This window comes from Terrapene carolina, unplaced genomic scaffold, assembly GCF_002925995.2.
Source record: "Terrapene carolina triunguis isolate 2854851 unplaced genomic scaffold, T_m_triunguis-2.0 Scaffold189, whole genome shotgun sequence".
Taxonomy (NCBI): domain Eukaryota; kingdom Metazoa; phylum Chordata; order Testudines; family Emydidae; genus Terrapene; species Terrapene triunguis.
In genome coordinates, this window is record NW_020664540.1 from 11,329,297 (window position 1) to 11,346,770 (window position 17,474).

At 44.1% G+C, this 17,474-nt stretch overlaps 1 protein-coding gene across 5 annotated transcripts in view; it reads right to left on the minus strand.

The window, feature by feature from the left end:
- Positions 1–752: 752 nt before the first annotated feature.
- Positions 753–17,474, minus strand: part of TMEM260 (transmembrane protein 260) — a 49,780-nt gene continuing 33,058 nt past the window's right edge. For 2 of the 5 annotated variants that reach the window (XM_026654208.2, XM_026654207.2), the window contains 11 exons: positions 17,113–17,292; positions 12,187–12,227; positions 11,087–11,170; positions 10,500–10,617; positions 10,099–10,271; positions 8,223–8,394; positions 6,973–7,121; positions 4,635–4,811; positions 3,234–3,287; positions 2,630–2,720; positions 754–1,336 (listed from right to left, as the gene is read on the minus strand). In XM_026654208.2, the coding sequence (XP_026509993.1) occupies positions 1,064–1,336; positions 2,630–2,720; positions 3,234–3,287; positions 4,635–4,811; positions 6,973–7,121; positions 8,223–8,394; positions 10,099–10,271; positions 10,500–10,617; positions 11,087–11,170; positions 12,187–12,227; positions 17,113–17,292 (1,512 nt within the window). In that variant the 3' untranslated portion in view covers positions 754–1,063. Of the gene's footprint in view, positions 1,337–2,629; positions 2,721–3,233; positions 3,288–4,634; positions 4,812–6,972; positions 7,122–8,222; positions 8,395–10,098; positions 10,272–10,499; positions 10,618–11,086; positions 11,171–12,186; positions 12,228–17,112; positions 17,293–17,474 lie in introns of all 5 variants that reach the window. The other 3 variants (XM_026654204.2, XM_026654205.2, XM_026654206.2) reach the window with 3 other exon arrangements.

Consider the following 17,474-nt stretch of genomic DNA (forward strand, 5'->3'; position numbering starts at 1 on the left):
AAAAATCAACCTGCCACATAAATGTTTCCTCTTTCTCCCCCCAAAATTACCTCCACCAAGATTCCGTCGTGGGCCAACCACAGCTTCTCTAAATCTAAAAATATCTCAAGGGCCTGCGGGGCTAGAAACAGGAACTTATTAATCACTGGGAAGGTAAAATTCCTACCTTGCCAGTGGAGGCCCAGCACTCAGTTTTAGCCCTTGAAGGACCAAAGAAAAAGGAATCAAAATCAGTAACAAAATAAATATAGAGCAGCTATTTTAGGTCATTTTTAGACAATTCTATTGGTCCCTTGAGCCTGACACAGTTAGATTCATGGTAACCAACTCACTTGGCTCTACAGGAAAGACAAAAAATAGTTCAGCTAAAATGCTCTAAAACATTCCTAAAACTATTTTTTTGTAGCGTCTGTGACATCTACAGGATGTGTGAGAGTGTAGTGAGGTATAAAGGTTTTACCAGCACTCTTTCTGGATTAAATTATAAATAAATTAAATAAATAAATAAATGGATAACTTGTGTAACTCAGTCATGGCTTCACCCACTATGAATAATGATCCTATATCCCGAACACCCCCACACCCTCTCTCTCTCTCTCTAATGGCAGTGTGTAATACTGTACACAAAGATATACAAAATAGAGATATTTTACATAGCTGGAACTCGACAACAGAAGGAACTTTTTGTAGGAAATGAATTTCATATATTTATGAAGTAATTATACACATCAAATAAAATCAATGGACGTATTTGCATACACCGTATTTTGGACTTCCTCACTTTTTTTTTTATTTATTTTTTTTCAACACAATGCTTAATTTGGTAACACATTTTTTTCTACACAAAATCAATGTGAAATGCGCGCTGGCTACCAGAACGCTTCATCTGGCGACAGCAAAAGAAAGAACAGTGCTACATTTCCATCCAGGAGACCACTTGATTTCCTTCCGCTATCAGTTCTGTCGTATTTAAAAAGCCTTCTCATGTTGTTAATAACGGATTCAATTTTTCCTCCCGACTTCGGAATTTTAACACTTCAGAAAGCAGGTCCACAAATGGGTTCTAGACCGCCAGCCGCTTCAGATTTTTTTTCATTTTTCTCAGCCCCTGCAGCTCTTTCTTCAGGTGTTTTACAGCCTGCAAAATATCTGCTCGTTGGGGATCATCATCTGCTTTCTCCGTATAGAGGAGGAAATGTTTAACAGTTTCAGATAACAACACTTCAGGGTCCACATCCACCTTATGGAGACGCAGCATCCTTTCGCAAGCTATCGCATAGTTTTTATGCCAATTGACTGGGTGGTTTTTATGTGAATTGATGATTTCCTTGTAGAACTAAAAAATAAATAAAATATAGAGCACACACACATTTCTCTCTTTAGTGGCTTTTTCAGAATTTTATAGAGTTAAGAAAACAGACACGATAAACATTATTTCGACAGCCAAAATCTAGAATGGCATGTCTGTGAAATCAATCTAGTAGTAATGCAGAGAAGTATGAGTTGGAATATCATTGGGTGGCAAAAATATGTCATTTACTAGCACTGCAAAGTTTTTTTAGAATGCTGCAAATGAATGATATAACCCCATTCCATGACATAATATACTTCCCTGAGAGAGTTGTTATACTATGGAAAAGAGATTCAATTGTAACGCATGGAAAGACATTTACCCAATAGTTCAGAAGGTCAGGACATCTTAAACAGGACTTAAGCAGTCCATTGACTTCAATGGGACCATTCACATGCTCAAAAGTTAGGCACGTGCTTAAGAATCCGCCTGAAGAGGGGACGACAAACTTCAAAATGCTACACAGTAGGGAACAATTTAAAAAAAAACTATTAATTGTTCATCTGTTGGGCTTAGACGTTCCTCATCTCTACCAACGGAGATGATTAGTTTTGCGACTGTGCATCACTTAATACCTTTACCAGTAAGGTACTACCAATGAGCCACTAATGAGGTCACAGCTAATATTTCTAGTGGTGTGAACTTGTTTCCAGAAAGAAGATTGTGGAATTTGCTGGCTCAGCGCCGTGGCACAGCTATGCATGGACATGGGGACTAGTGTATACAGGGGACTACAGTGCTCAATTGGCATGGGTTAGGAGTACATCATTCTACAAAACAAGGTGCTAGCTAGGTCGTTTTTAGCATCACCTTTATTTGCTAACTGAATGACCATCCAGACATGCTGCTGCAATTGTTTGGGGCAGGCTTTTAAAGAGGGAAACAGGAATGGATAAAATCCCTCAACAATCCCCTTTTAATTTGCTATAGACTTGGATTGGATGAACAAGAACACATCCAGCACTCATGCTATCTAGCTATGTATACAGGCAAGTCTCATCTTACGTGGGGGTTCCGTTCGGCGGTTAGCGCGTAAAGGGAAAACCGTGTATAGTGAAACATTCATTGAGTTCAATGGCGGGCAGAATCGCCCACACTACAGATTGTTGTTTTTCTTTTTTTTCCCCCGTTTTTGCCGACCGCGCAAAGCTGAATTCGCGCATGTTAAATGCGCCTAAGATGCGACTTGCCTGTACGTGCCCTAGGCCTTGCTATAGTATCAGAGCACTAGAGATAGCTCAACAACAACAGGAAAAAAGGTGACAAAAAGTTACCTACACTGTATGCAAAGGTATAAAGTTGGGATTTTATATCTGCAGACACGCTAGCAGTTTCTGCAAGGTCAAAGATAAAGAAGGCTGTTTTCATCCTAGAAAACAGAATAAACTCTATCACGACAATTATAATAATTTTTTAAATACGACTAAGGTCACTTCACATGAACAGGCAAAACCTTCAATATTGTCTCATGGAAGATGCATCCCCAAAAGCCCCTTATAATGGTATATGAAAGCCCATCTCTTCTCCACTTGAAAGTTTACTGTGGATTACATTTGACACAAATCTATTTTCTCATTCTATCTCCAAACTATCCTCTCCTTCATCGAGACATTTACAGCAAAATCCACATTTCTGCAGGACCTAGTCAACAGAATTCACTCAGTTCTAACCATTTCATCAAGCTGATGTACAATCCATCAGATGCAGGGAATTTTCCTGTTAGGCAAGTCTTCCTCTAGACATTTATTTTTTTCTGAGGGGGGAATATTTCACTTTGCGGCAAAGCAACACCCGCTATTACAGCACCCACTTTGACATGCGTTCCATGGCAACAAATTGAAATCATTAGCCGTGGGTTGCCGGGAAGTGAAGAGAACCTCACCTGGCTTGCCACATCTCTTCATTTGCTACAGCTTCCCATGAAGATGGATCAAACCTAAAAAACAATTCAAGTAAAATTCAACCACGCCGCCTACAGCACTGCATTTTTTTTTATTTTTTTTTTAAATGGAGATATCCTATCTCCTAGAACTGGAAGGGACCTTGAAAGGTCATCGAGTCCAGCCCCCTGCCTTCACTAGCAGGACCAAGTACTGATTTTGCCCCAAATCCCTAAATGGCCCCCTCAAGGATTGAACTCACAACCCTGGGTTTAGCAGGCCAATGCTCAAACCACTGAGCTATCCCTCCCCCCCTCCATTGGACTCCATGCATATCACCCGCTGCACGATCATCTTGCACTCTACAACAAAACCCCTTCCCCTCCAACTTCTCAGGTTATAAATAACCTAAGCAGAAGGAACGTGGCCATGAAGTCTAGGGCACAGCAGCAAGGAATTCAGAATGAACCTGCTCCTGGATAAATTTTTCTCTCTAGATATAATCTCTTGCTGCTCCTTTTATACGTCTCACAGCACCCTGACTATCTTCAGGCTGGGCAGCCTGATATAAGCACTCTTTATAGCTGTTTGTGATGCTTTGGGAGTTAGATAAGTCATGTCCTTAATACTCCTGGCCCCTGTGAACAGGGAAAAGAAGATCTGAGCCCAGTGAGTCACCACACTGGACTATGTCTCATAGTTTTAACACTGTAATATAAATAGCATCTTTCTTTCAAGCAGGCACTACTGAGATTATAATCTTACACTTTAAAACACCCGACTATTTTGTTATTAAATTGGGGAACAGAAGTTGTAATTCAGCATAGCACTTAAGCATATGCTTAAAAGCCATTGACTTCCCTGGGATTTAAACATGTGCTTAAGTAGTCCACTGAATAGAGATGTATTTAAGGACATGCGCTTAAGTGCTCCGTTGTCTAGGGGCCTTTGTGCTCTTGAAGACAAGGGATCACAGCGCTGACTATAACCGGAAAAGGCTTTATAAGCCCCTACCGAGTTGTGTGGCTGCCCCTCAATTTCAACTTAACGTGCCAACAAATCTATAGTTATGAAGTACCTCACCAGTCCTAAAGATCCTCACTAGCCCATTCCCAAGCCTCTCATACAGACACAATTAATCCTGGAGAGTGGTGCCACACTCACCATGGTGGAGGAAGACACTGATGATACCTCTAAGCCAATTTTCACTTGTAACCTCATCAGTGTTTGAGCCTAGCTCTCTGAAGGTGAACTGCTAAGTGAATTAACACTGCAGCACACAGCTCCCCCACTGTTTATGCTGGTGGCAGAAGACTAATTAACAGGAAGACACAGCGCAGAGTCCCTCATGATTTACGAGGCCAAGAAAGACAAATAAGATTTGAAACAGCCGCGCTTCATACCTTCCATAGTCTTCAGTCCAGTTATAGATACTCCTTGTAAGATGTAACCACTCTCCTGGGTTAAAAACAGTTCCTGAAGAAACCAATTTGTCACAGGAACCCCATGGCCAAAGTGAATAGCTTTTTCTCCAAGTTGAGTCCCCTTCGTTAAGTCCTATGCATGCAAATGCTTCCTTACTGTCAAAAAACAGAGAGAGAGACTCAGTTATTTGTAAACGCTTCCAGCGTTCTAGTTTTCACTGCGTCACTCACCACTACAGTGGAAAACAGCTCCTCCCGAGTGTCGACAAGTACAAAGCACGGCATCTGGGATAATGCACAGGCAATGAACTGGGAGAAGATCTGAAACCAGTGTTCAGTGAGTATGTGCTACTTGGGACTGACAAGAAGCGGGGATTGTTGCAACATCCCAGCAGATAATGGCTCCCCTGCCTGGCGGCTGTTCGCATCCGCAGCAGCCCTGGAGCCGGCAGCAGATGGGTTTTGTCCTGAGGCTCCTGTTGGCAGCAGCGGTGACAAACAAGTCATCTGCTGACCTCCAGGGTGGTCAGGTGGGAGAATGGGCCCTGCCGGTGGTGGGTTGGATGATCAGTTGGGGGGGATGGGTCTCCCTGACAGTCTTGAAATGGGCAGGACTCGACTAACAGGTGTGTGAGAGAGTGAGGAGGGGTGTTGGGGGAGGGGGCTCCTTATTCAGTTTCCAGGCGGGGGCCAGCCAGGTGTACACTAGCACATAGAGAGACAGGCTGCAGTACCTGCAGGACTTCCGCTCAGTGGAGCAATAGCTTGGTCTGTCTCCTCCTCAGGTGTTGCTGGGGGGCTCACGAAGGAGGGAGGAGTCTACAGGAACAACATGGCCCATCCCCCCTAGAAGCACTGATGTGGGGCAGAAGGGAGCTCAACTCACACACTGTCGTCTGAGGTTGCGGCAACAGAGGGTGCACTCAAAGAAGGGGCTGCCCAGGGCAGAGTGAATGTAACCCTTTCTATGCCAAAGCGTAAGCAATGACTCCGCCTTCTCTCCATGCAGCTGCGTGTGGGTGTACCTGCCAGTGCTGCATAAGCCACCTCCCCTCCTTCCATTTCATTGAATCTATTAAGGTATTTCTAGCACCCCTACCACTGGGCACCAGATAGCAAACTGGAAGTCATCTTGCAGTCTGTGAGCTCTACAGCTGAACCAGTCAGGTTGAAAGGAGTGTATCAAAGTCTGAAAACACACAGACGCAGACACACACACATGCAGAAACAGTTTTTTTTCCAGAGATCAACTGTTAAAATACTTATTTATATTAAAAAAAGGGAACATTACCAGACCAATATCATAGGCAAGGTTTTCTATCCCTATCAATTAATGCAGAACAACACTATTAGAACTTTGGTGCTAGGAAACAGGGTTAACTGACTTGCTCAGAACTGCAGATGTAGCCTTTGTCAGGACTGGAATCAGAACTCAGGAGTTCCCAGTCCTGTGTACAGACCACACAGCTCGGTCCTCAAGAACTGCAGCTAGGAGACCTGGCAGTTGCACACTCAGCACTATATTGCCCTTATACAATGGTCACTCTTATGTGTGTCACAATCTTTATTCATTAGGTGCTCACGGGGATTGGCATAGCGTTGTGGTATGCACAGCATTTGACTTGCTGGGCTTTGAAAATATCGAAACCACTGCCGTTACATGCCTGTCAAGGCCATTTAACTTTAGAAGGGGAATTTCTATGGATTAGTCTGATGTTCAATCCAATATTGCACCTCTGGAATGGCCAACACTGGATGCTTCAGAAGTAAGGAGACCCCTCCAGTGCACATGGCCAACTGGGAACCATCACACCATGGAATGGAAACATTTCTTCCTGACCACACCCGGCAATTGTCTTATGCCTTGAAGCCCTTGCCATGTTTCTCCTGGCTAGTCAAAATGCGGATGCTATTCTTATTCGTGTGAGTGTTTAATCCTTTCTTTGCTCTTACCAGGCTATTTTTGTACAATGTTTATTCCTGGAGTACATTCATTCTATACTACTAAGATGGCCGCAGTGTCATGAAGGGGAAACGACAAGTGTTCTCTACACCTGTGGTGATTTCAAGTATGTAGGAGCTTTGCTTTTTTAAACTGAATTGTGCCAAGATCTTACAAGCAGTTTTTGTTAATCACCTTTTATTTTTCCTCCTGAACAATCAAGTTTATAGCTGGACAGTGTTACTTCAGCCTAGATATTCAATGAAATCAGTGGGGAAGTCGGTGTAGACAATTGGTCTTTTGGAATGTAATAGCTGCTGCTAGGTAAACAATTTTAGGAAAAAAGCTTAAAGGTTTTCGGAAAGAAATGCTTACTGTTTATTTACTTTGAGAAAATGATGGAGATTAAACGTGAGCGTTCCGTCGGGTAATATTCCTTCCACAGGATTCCACCGCCTCCCAGGAAAAGAGATGCCTGGCAAATGCTTAGCCATCTTTGGTAAATACCACTCATAAGTCATCATCTACCACAAAAGATAAACAAAAAGATTAAAATGATCTAAACTTTAAGACTAAATTCCCCACCTGCACGCACACAAAAAATGTAAGTTTGCACAGATTAAAAAAAAAATGGCTCAAGAGAGTCTAGAAAAACCTCTCTGCGTGTGTAAATGTATCTCCTCTCGGGAAACTGGTACGTGGAAGAAGTGGGGGTAGAAGGGGAAGGAATGGCAAAAGTGACATGCGGCAAGAGATATGATCTCACACCAGGGGAGACAGATTGCTTCCTCCTTTCCCCAACCCTTGTGCCCAATCTTTTGCAATAAACGATGAAGCTTCCCATATGATGGCAGCACTCCACAGAACCCCTCTGTGAGACAGCGAATTGCCACGGCTACTTTCAAGGATCTGCGTTTGAGAACATCTCATTGAGCATTTCACCTGCCTCACCAGAATAGCCCCAAACTCAAGTGACCCGTGGTTATGGATCAAGGCTACTTTCTTTGGGGTACTTTCTATCATTCCTCTACAAACTGTGCAAGCCCAGATCTGTGTTTTAGTTACGTGCAGCTAGTCCCAAGGGCAGACCTCACACTGGACAGCTTTTTACCTTGAGAAAATGTATCTTTATAATTAAATTAAAGTCACATGGCTAACCATGTTGAAACCTCATGGGCCATTGCATAAACACATACATTGATACGGGTATCTCTGTATTGACAGGTGAAAAAACACTTTTCTTTTACATTTACAGATTTGACATATTCTTCTTCACTTCTCCCTCACACCCACTGCCATCTTGTTGGCATACATGTTCCATTCTAAGCCAAACGCACTAGTGACAAAGTTCAAGCAAAACTTTGTGCCACTCTGGAGGAGTGCTGTAGGCACAGCCTCGCAATAGAGAAAATGGGCCTCCATGGTTTGAACACGTCTTCTGAGTCAAGCCCAGTCGCTTCAGGTCTCAGAGCTTGGAAACTTCGATTAGACCCTGAACTAAAGGAGACTATTTATAAAACAACGTTATAAATCAGAAAAATGAAACATAAGGAAAAAGTGAAACGCTGAACCTGAGTTTGTTTTCTATAGCAAAGTTTTGGATTGCCTCCTACGTTTTTACCTACCTCTTGATCCACTAACGTGACATCCGGCCTCATTCCCTCACAATAATGAAGGTAACGAAGAGAATTCCCTGTTAGGTCTCCTCTGAGCAAGATTATTGCATCAGGTGGCATGGAGGACAGAAGGTTCCTTGCAAATTTATCGACAACGTAATTGCGGCTTTGGTCACAAATGCTTAACAGAAGACATCAAAATATAAACATCTCAGAATAGACATTGATGGGGCTTTAAACAATTCTATTCGATAGGCAGTCAGAAATAAAAATAATAGCCGTCTAGCTATTCAATAGTATTTTTCACCCACAGACCACAAAGCCTTTTATGACGATCACAATCCTCATTTTACAGATGGGGAAAACGAGACACAAAAGTTGAAGCAACTTGCCCAGGTCACATGGCAGGCAAGTGGCAGAAAGATGAGCCATTACAATAACTGTAAATAAATACACTGTAACCTCCCATTTTTATTGGGCCATATAACCCAGACAAGCGTTTATTAGTTTTAGCTGCAAGTGCCAGTACAATGAAATGTCTGATAGTGTCAATTAAAAACCATTTTTTCTAGCTTTGAAAAATACCTCATTGTATTGAGAATCTCAGCGTGGGAATATAAAGTCAGATGGAGAGGGGCAGATTTACACCAGCTGAGGAGGTGGATCATTTTAAAACAAACAAACATTAACAGGCAGCTCCAACTCAAAATGTCTGTGGTTTTCCAAACTGCATAGACCTCACACAGTCAAAAGCTCTGGGATAGGCCGGTGAATGACTTTAGAGCCCAGGCCGACATGCCTCGGAGGCCAGTTGTACGTTGAGGAGCTGCCTGTGGGGAAGGAACTCATGAATACTACACTTCCCACACTTCACTGCTTCCGGCTCTTGCAGCCTTTCTCCTTCAGCATGCAGCCACCCGAAATTAGTTCATACCCAAGCTGGAGACTCTTTGGCTTGGCCATGGAACAGGGCTCTGGTGAGACCTTAACTCCCCCAAAGTACCCAGAGAGGCAGGCAAGGCATGTGGAAAGCCGGAGTAGAGCAGCGGAAGGTCTAAATGGCCGTTCAGGCCAATTGAAATGTGTAACCCTCTTATTGAAATAAAATGGAAATGTATTGCTTTGTTTGTTTGAAAACAATTTAGTTCACCTCCATGTTTTCCTTCTGACGCTCCAGGAGGCCTCAGCTCTCTGGTCCAGAGTGGCACCTCTGGTCCCAGAGAAAGAGTAAGGGCAGACAATGGAGTAGATTCTATTCCAGATGGCTCCTGCAGTCAGGTTGGAACACTAGAAGCAGGGATTTGTTTTCGTGCCATAAAGGGAGATCAAAGCATAGGACAGTGGGGGCAGTGTAGAAGGATGGAAAGGGTGATACCAACAGGGTTGGAGGGCACTCCCTTGCATGGATCAGAAAGATGGCCTCCACAAGACCCGATAATGGAAATAATCTGAGGCCACTTTGGGTGATGGCTCCAGGGACTTGGGTGCTGGGGGGAGGGCCTGCAGGACAGAATGGTGCTTCTCTAGGATGAGGGGGAGGCAAAACAGCACTTGCACGTCAAAAGGTCGTCAAGATGCTGCCACAAAGGCCCTGGACAGCACTGTCTCCAAACCCATCTCTGGATGTGGCCTTTGAACCTGCGACCTTCCTTCCCCAAAGCCAGCAAAGAAAACAGGCCCCAGCCTTTGACTGCCTTTGTACGCCCTCTGAGTCCATCCAAGGAATCACCCCAAACCCTCCACCCCACTGCCAAAAATTGGCCTTTTAAAGTTTTATAAGCATTTGAGAATTGAGCAGTATGGTTAGGGCCACAACGAATCCGAGATTAACAGTGTAACAGGGCCATGAGGTCCGGTCAACAAGTATTTCTGGGGTATTTGTTACCTGTAATTGGCATAAATTTGACTAGTAACAAGAGCAGCAGCGGAAAGCCACTCCACGCACTGCAGCACACGGTTGTTCTCAAGCAATGTATTTCCGACAGAGATGAGAGAGGCCAGGCCTAGTCCCGCTAGAACAGCAGCCACTGCGTTGCTCTGCATCCAAAATCGCTCCACCTACGGCACAAAACACAGCGAGAATGGACCCAGCTGACAGGCTTGTCGTTATTCTTTATTTGTAAGTGGCAGAGCTCACAGTGTGCTCAGCGAAAGCGCTGTATTTCTGACTGAGTTTTATGTGGCACCGTCTAGTCCTGCACCCTCTGATGAAGTAAGGATAGATAAGGGTAGCCCACTGAACATGATAGGTGCCTCTTTGTAAAATTAATATAACACAAAACTTACCACACCCATAAAGAGTGGTTTTGTAATATCCAAATTTGCCCTCCAAGCAAAGAATAACGAATAAATGCAGAGCATTCCAGTAAATAGCCATATCACTGATGACTTCTCCTGCTTAGCCCTAAAAGAAACAATATAACGTTCCACTGAAAATGATTAAAAGGAGAACAGAAAAGTAATATTTATCTTGAAAAAACAATAATATATATATATTTAAGACAATGAATCGGCCTCTAGATAAACTCCGTCTTGCCATGAGTGCAGGGGACTGGACTAGATGACCTCTCGAGGTCCCTTCCAGTCCTACGATTCTACAATTCTCTTTTATTACTAAAGATCAAAGTTCTCTCTTTTCAAAGTGCACCACCAATGGAAGGATTCCAGAGCTACACATTAAACACTAAGTTTAATTTAGAAGAATCAGAAACAAGTAAAGTTTGTCTAATTAAGAGACACCAACGGCAGGTTCCCTGAAAGTGGGTGCTGTGATTAAAAATGCTCCGTATTGGCACAGTGCAGAAAAACATTACTTAAAACTATCATTCAGCCGATAACCAAAGACAAAAGAGAGCATATTCACTCTGACTTACTGCATTGCTGTATGTAACCACGCCACCATCGCAAGGGCTGGGACAGTAAAGGAAAGTTCTGTTTTCATGTGTGTTACCTGAGAACTATGGAGAAATCAATGTTCATTTCATCCCCCCAAGTCACAGTTTGCACAAAATGTCAATGAAAGTACGGCGTAAGCACAGTGTCATTTATTCCTGTTGCGCTGCGATATCGCTACATGAAATTGCAACCAAGATGTTTTGTATTTCAAAAAGTGGAATGAACATCATTTCAGATGACACAGCCAACCATCGGGGGGCGGAGAGAAAAGGAGAAACGCTGTCTTTTCCTGCCCTTATTTTATTTGTTTTATTATACAGCACAGTGCCCATCCATTGGTCTGGGTGCTTCTCAAAAGTGCATTAGAGTGCGTTTAACCTCTTGCACCACAATCTCCTCACTACAGAGGAAGGCGAATCAGAACAAAGCTCGGTTACTTACGGCTGGCTGGCATCAAAGCTAGTCTGGGCTAAGCCTGCTCTAGCTCTCAGCTAGCTGCCCTGCTCTCGATGACAGCGACTGGTGAGTGGCGGAATCTTGATTTGCACATTGCAGTGATGAGCTCTTCTTACCTGGGATGGGTGGGTGCAGCAACCACAGGTTACCGGAGCCCTAAAGCTGAAGTAGCTGCCAGAGAAATCGCTCCCTCGCCACTGCAGAGGCTGGTGGTAAAATTACTCCCTTTGCAGGGCATTCCAGCACCCAGCCTACTTACTTGGATTGCGTGAAGCAAACGGAATTTAGCCCTTCCTGCTCCGGAACAGCACTTTCTGACTTATACAGCACGTACCACGTCTGCTAGGCAGCAGCGAAAAACCCCCGTGTCCCAGCATCCACCCACTTCCTTTGGTATTTTTATTTAATAGAGAATTAACGTCAACAGGAGTCATGTGCATTCATCCCAGGGGCAAAGTTGGGCCTAGACACACATGCCAACATGGCCACATACTTTCTAGACATCCCCCACCCAAGCTATGAAGTCCATAAACTCAGAACTACAGGAAAGGAATAATTACTACAATATTGAGGGACCAGGGATGACCCCACAACTTTGGGGTGCGTTAAAGCTTTTACTCACAGTAACATGTCTCTCAGACTGGATCCTGCCTCTGATTTGGCCTAGACACAAAAGTTAGAAAAAACATATGCTTAGACTGGGCACCGTTTGGGGCGCAGCCTTTGTTTTCATTGTGTAGGTGCGAGTGCTTAGTACAATGGGACCCCAACTGGAGCCTCTGGGCATGACCATAATACAAAGAATAGCGACCAACTTACATTTTTGAAGACAAAGCTCTAGTGAAAGCTTTGCTGTGATATAATTGTCCAGCAGGTTACATTCCTTTTGACATCCAGTTATCAATTGTACTGTATTTCATGCAGGCAATGAGAACTTTCTTCATTTCAAATACTACAAAATGACTATTTCTTCCACCCTTTCAAAAACATATTATACATCTTAGCAGAATCTTAACTGACAAACATGCACGTGCATCCTAGGTCTGCTTTCTGACTGTCCTGACAATCTGTGTCATACCTGGGTGTTGTCCCGTGTCTTAAAACACATAGAAGCCATTCACAGACAGTAAAAATATCAGCCCAAATGGGAAATGTGCTACTAAATGATTTATTTTCTGGGACTTACACCTCCCCCAATTTAAGATATTTGGGCTGCACCTCTCTTCCTGAATACTGGCAGCAGCTCGTGTTTGTCCACGTGTCCTGAGGGCTTGGCCATACCCCTTCTGCCCTCCTGCCACCCCGTACAAAGCTGCATAGAAGCCCGGAATTCTTAGCAGCAAAGTAAACTCTTCACAATAGCACTTTATTCAGTTGTATTAACTACATACATGGACCTGAGAAGAGGCTTCTGCAGACGTAGCAATGGAACTTACCTCACCTACCGTACACTGGGAGAGAGAACAGTCCCAAAAAGGAAACCACCACCTAACAGACTTTCCATTCGAGACCCCAATCCCCACCCACCTAATATGAGACATTCAGGATGGCGTGAGCAGTAAGGAAAAGCTAACGGAAGAAGAAATAAGTAGGACAGGAAAAAGATTCTCCTCTTCCCTACAATTAGCAGTATTTATTTTGGCATCTCTGCGTGGAACGGCTTCCTGCTGACGGATGCTGCTGCTGAAGACTGGAGGTCAAGCCTCTACAGCAGAGGTTCTCAAATTGTGGTCCGGGAGCTCCATTCAGGTGGTCCGTGGACAGTTCCCTCTAAGGTGCGCGCCTGGGCAGCCGGACACAAGAGAATGAAGGGGCTACCCACCTAATTTGTGGAGTCGCGCAGGCATGGCTCCACTAATTAGGTGCCTGGACCCTGGAGAAGACACACATGTAAGGTGAAGTGGTGGCCTTGGGGGGAATAGGGAGTAGGTGGGAGGGAGCAGTGGGGTGAGAAGAGGGGGTGAGGGGAATTTGGGATGTGTAGGGCTGCGGTGGCCAAAGAGGCGATTTTCCCCAGCTCCAGGGCTGCGGCTGCCGGGGAGAGACCCTCCTCCTTCCCAGCCCCAGCTCGGGGGCTGCTGTGGTGGATGAGAGAGGGCACATCCATCGCATTAGAAAGGTAAAACTACTGATATTAAAATATGAGTTGTGCGCTTTTATTTGTAGAACAAAAAACGTTAATTATTATTACGGGGCTTTTATCCAAAGCGCTTTACAATGGTTAGCTAATGGTACAAACAACATTTGGAAAGATCATTAAGTGGTTCGCCGAGACCCTCAGCAATTTTCAAGTGGTCCGCGGAAAAAAAAAAGTTTGAGAACCACTGCTCTAGTGCTATATAAAAGGTGTTAGTGGATGAGCACACGGTAGCTTTGTAGGTTTCCTCTGTGGGGGATGATGGCCTTCCTGCTCCGGATGATGCAGTGGAAATGTGCTGAATGGGTTAAATCTCTTTCTAGAACTAATTTATATGCAGCTGAATATGTATTGATTCAGCACGTGATCCACCTAACTATGAAGGATTTACATGTTTTCAGACCCATACATTGGGATGGGAAAAAATGAATGAAGATGACGTTCTCCTAAAGTGGCTAGTTCTAGTTAGATAAATGGTAGCAGCTCCTTTTTCCATCTACCACACTTTTTCTTTTGAGTGTTCAGACTTTGGGATAAATGAAGGAAGAAAGCGTTCCTGTGAGCTATGGAAGAAAGAGTTTATCTTGGTAAAAAAAATTACACTGGAGCACAAAGAATGACATGACCCTTTGTGGAATCATGGAATCAAGCAAGGATCATGCTTTCCAAGAGAAGAGGTTCTAGAGACTCTTTTTACCAACATGATTAAGACGAGGGAGCACGTCTTTACGGAGAGAAAGCACAGGAAAAAGGATGCTATCAGCTCAAAAGGAGTGTTATCAAGAACTCATAACACTGTGGTCTGGTCCCAGATCAGGAAAACAGGTCTGACTTTTTGGCTAGATACATGTTATGCCTTCAGTGGCCTTGAACTAGCAGGTGACTACCAGACACTTGGCTGTGCCTGCGGTTTTGATATTGTGCGGAGCTGAGATGTGGGAGGGTCTTAAGTTCAAATCTAGGCCATCATAGAATCATAGAATATCAGGGTTGGAAGGGACCTCAGGAGGTCATCTAGTCCAACCCCCTGCTCAAAGCAGGACCAATTCCCAACTAAATCATCCCAGCCAGGGCTTTGTCAAGCCGGGCCTTAAAAACCTCCAAGGAAGGAGATTCCACCACCTCCATAGGTAACGCATTCCAGTGCTTCACCACCCTCCTAGTGAAATAGTGTTTCCTAATATCCAACCTAGACCTCCCCCACTGCAACTTAAGACCATTGCTCCTTGTTCTGTCATCTGCCACCACTGAGAACAGCCAAGCTCCATTCTCTTTGGAACCCCCCTTCAGGCAGTTGAAAGCAGCTATCAAATCCCCCCTCATTCTTCTCTTCTGGAGACTAAACAATCCCAGTTCCCTCAGCCTCTCCTCATAAGTCATGTGCTCCAGACCTCTAATCATTTTTGTTGCCCTCCACTGGACTCTTTCCAATTTTTCCACATCCTTCTTGTAGTGTGGGGCCCAAAACTGGACACACTACTCCAGATGAGGCCTCACCAATGTCGTATAAAGGGGAACGATCGCTTTCCTCGATCTGCTGGCAATGCCCCTACTTATACAGCCCAAAATGCCATTAGCCTTCTTGGCAACAAGAGCACACTGTTGACTCATATCCAGCTTCTCATCCACTGTGACCCCTAGGTCCTTTTCTGCAGAACTGCTACCTAGCCATTCGGTCCCTAGTCTGTAGCAGTGCATAGGTTCTTTCGTCCTAAGTGCAGGACTCTGCACTTGTCCTTGTTGAACCTCATCGGGTTTTTTTTGGCCCAATCCTCTAATTTGTCTAGGTCCCTCTGTATCCGATCCCTACCCTCCAGTGTATCTACCACGCCTCCCAGTTTAGTGTCATCTGCAAACTTGCTGAGAATGCAGTCCACACCATCCTCCAGATCATTAATAAAGATATTAAACAAAACCGGCCCCAGGACCGACCCTTGGGGCACTCCGCTTGAAACCGGCTGCCAACTAGACATGGAGCCATTGATCACTACCCGTTGAGCCCAACGATCTAGCCAGCTTTCTATCCACCTTACAGTCCATTCATCCAGCCCATACTTCTTTAACTTGGCGGCAAGAATACTGTGGGAGACCGTATGGTTAGAAACACAAGAAACCCAGAAGAGCTGGAACACTGTTTTCGCCAGGTTGATATTCCTAACTTGACATAAATAAGAGAATCTTGTTCAGTCTCTTGCCATCTCTGAAGTGATGGAAGGCCTGAAGGAGGCTTCCAGAGTATGTATCACCCTGGGTGAGGATTCTACCTTGGCTAGGCTAAGCTGCCAGATGCAGGTAACCTGTGGTGTAGGAGCAGGCCATGGAGTAAGTTGACCAGCGCTCAATTCCTGGGTGTCCAACTTGAGATGGCTTAAAGGGGCCTGATTTTCAGAAGATGGTGTTGACAGAGTGGATCTGAGGGAAAGCTGAAGAAGCCTCCAAGTCCTTTCTGAAGGTAGCCTCTATCTTCCTACCTGCAGGATCTTCGGTGAATAAACTACCTTCGGCAAGCATTACAGCCTTTGCCAGAAATGCTGCAACTATGCTGTCCTTGGGTAAGGTTGTAGTGGTATTCTTTATAGCAAGGATGGAGCTTGCACCAAAAAGCTGTGATGCAGCTACTGTGCACATTGGACTTTTCTACACAGAATCTTTGGGTTCTGGGACCCTGTGGGGTTTGCCAAATGAGACTTTAGTTTCCCACTCTTCTCTAATGACTTCTTTGGAGGAGGCATGAATGCAGGGATAATAACCAACCGCTCTCCTCTTGCTGCCAGAGGCAGGAAACCTGATGCAAGGATGGAAGGGGCGTGGCCAAGCCCCAAAGCTCCATGGACAAGTATGAACTAACTCCCGTATTTGCAGGAAGAGGGGCACAGTCAAAATGTTTCAGATTGGGGGAAGAGGTCAAGAACCAAAAAACTCCTTTCAGTTTCTGTAACATTTATACTAAGAAATACATTAGAAGTACATTCTTTTTATTAAAAAAAAATCAAACAATGAAAACTGCTTAAGACACTTTTTAAACAGCTGAGATTTCCCCCCAAGTTTTACAATTAAAAAACCAACACAACTGAAGCTGCATAATTTGATTTAAGACAGGATAATTTAAAATTTACTTTTCAACTTTTCTTAACTATTGTTTATTCTTCATGCCAATACACACTGGTAACAAGACTGCAACTGAACGTACTTGTACATTTTCCAATAAATAACTGTACCCCGAAGAGCACGAAGGTGGATTAAATTATTTTTCTACTCTCCAAGCCACCTTAGTTATCCCAAGAATAAAGTGCTAAAGGTTAACATTTCACATCACTTCGCCTGCAGGACACTGAACTAAATGAATGCAAAAGCTTTATTGCTGCATAACTTCAAGACGACTTTTCTCTTTTAGAAAATGACCTTATTTACCAGACTGAATGTCCCATATTCTTCCCTGAGAAAGTGGGTCAAAAATCCTTGAAAAGTCGTCTGGTCTCCCCAGGTCCAACGTGCTTGATTTAGGTAGGACGAGGCAGGCAGATAGAGATAAGGCAGCAAACCAGCCAAGAAGCATAAGCCCAACTTCAGCAAATGGCCAAAGGACAATTCCTGCACCAAAATGTGTCATATTGCACAACGTTTATTTTAGTTTAATCACACTGGAACTTCAAGAACAGATAAAGAAAAACATCAAATATATTTACACAGAGTTGATCTCTCAATTTATAGTAAGTCCCTACAAAATGCTATGTTAAACCTTACGATTTTGTGGATTACTAGGAAACTGCATC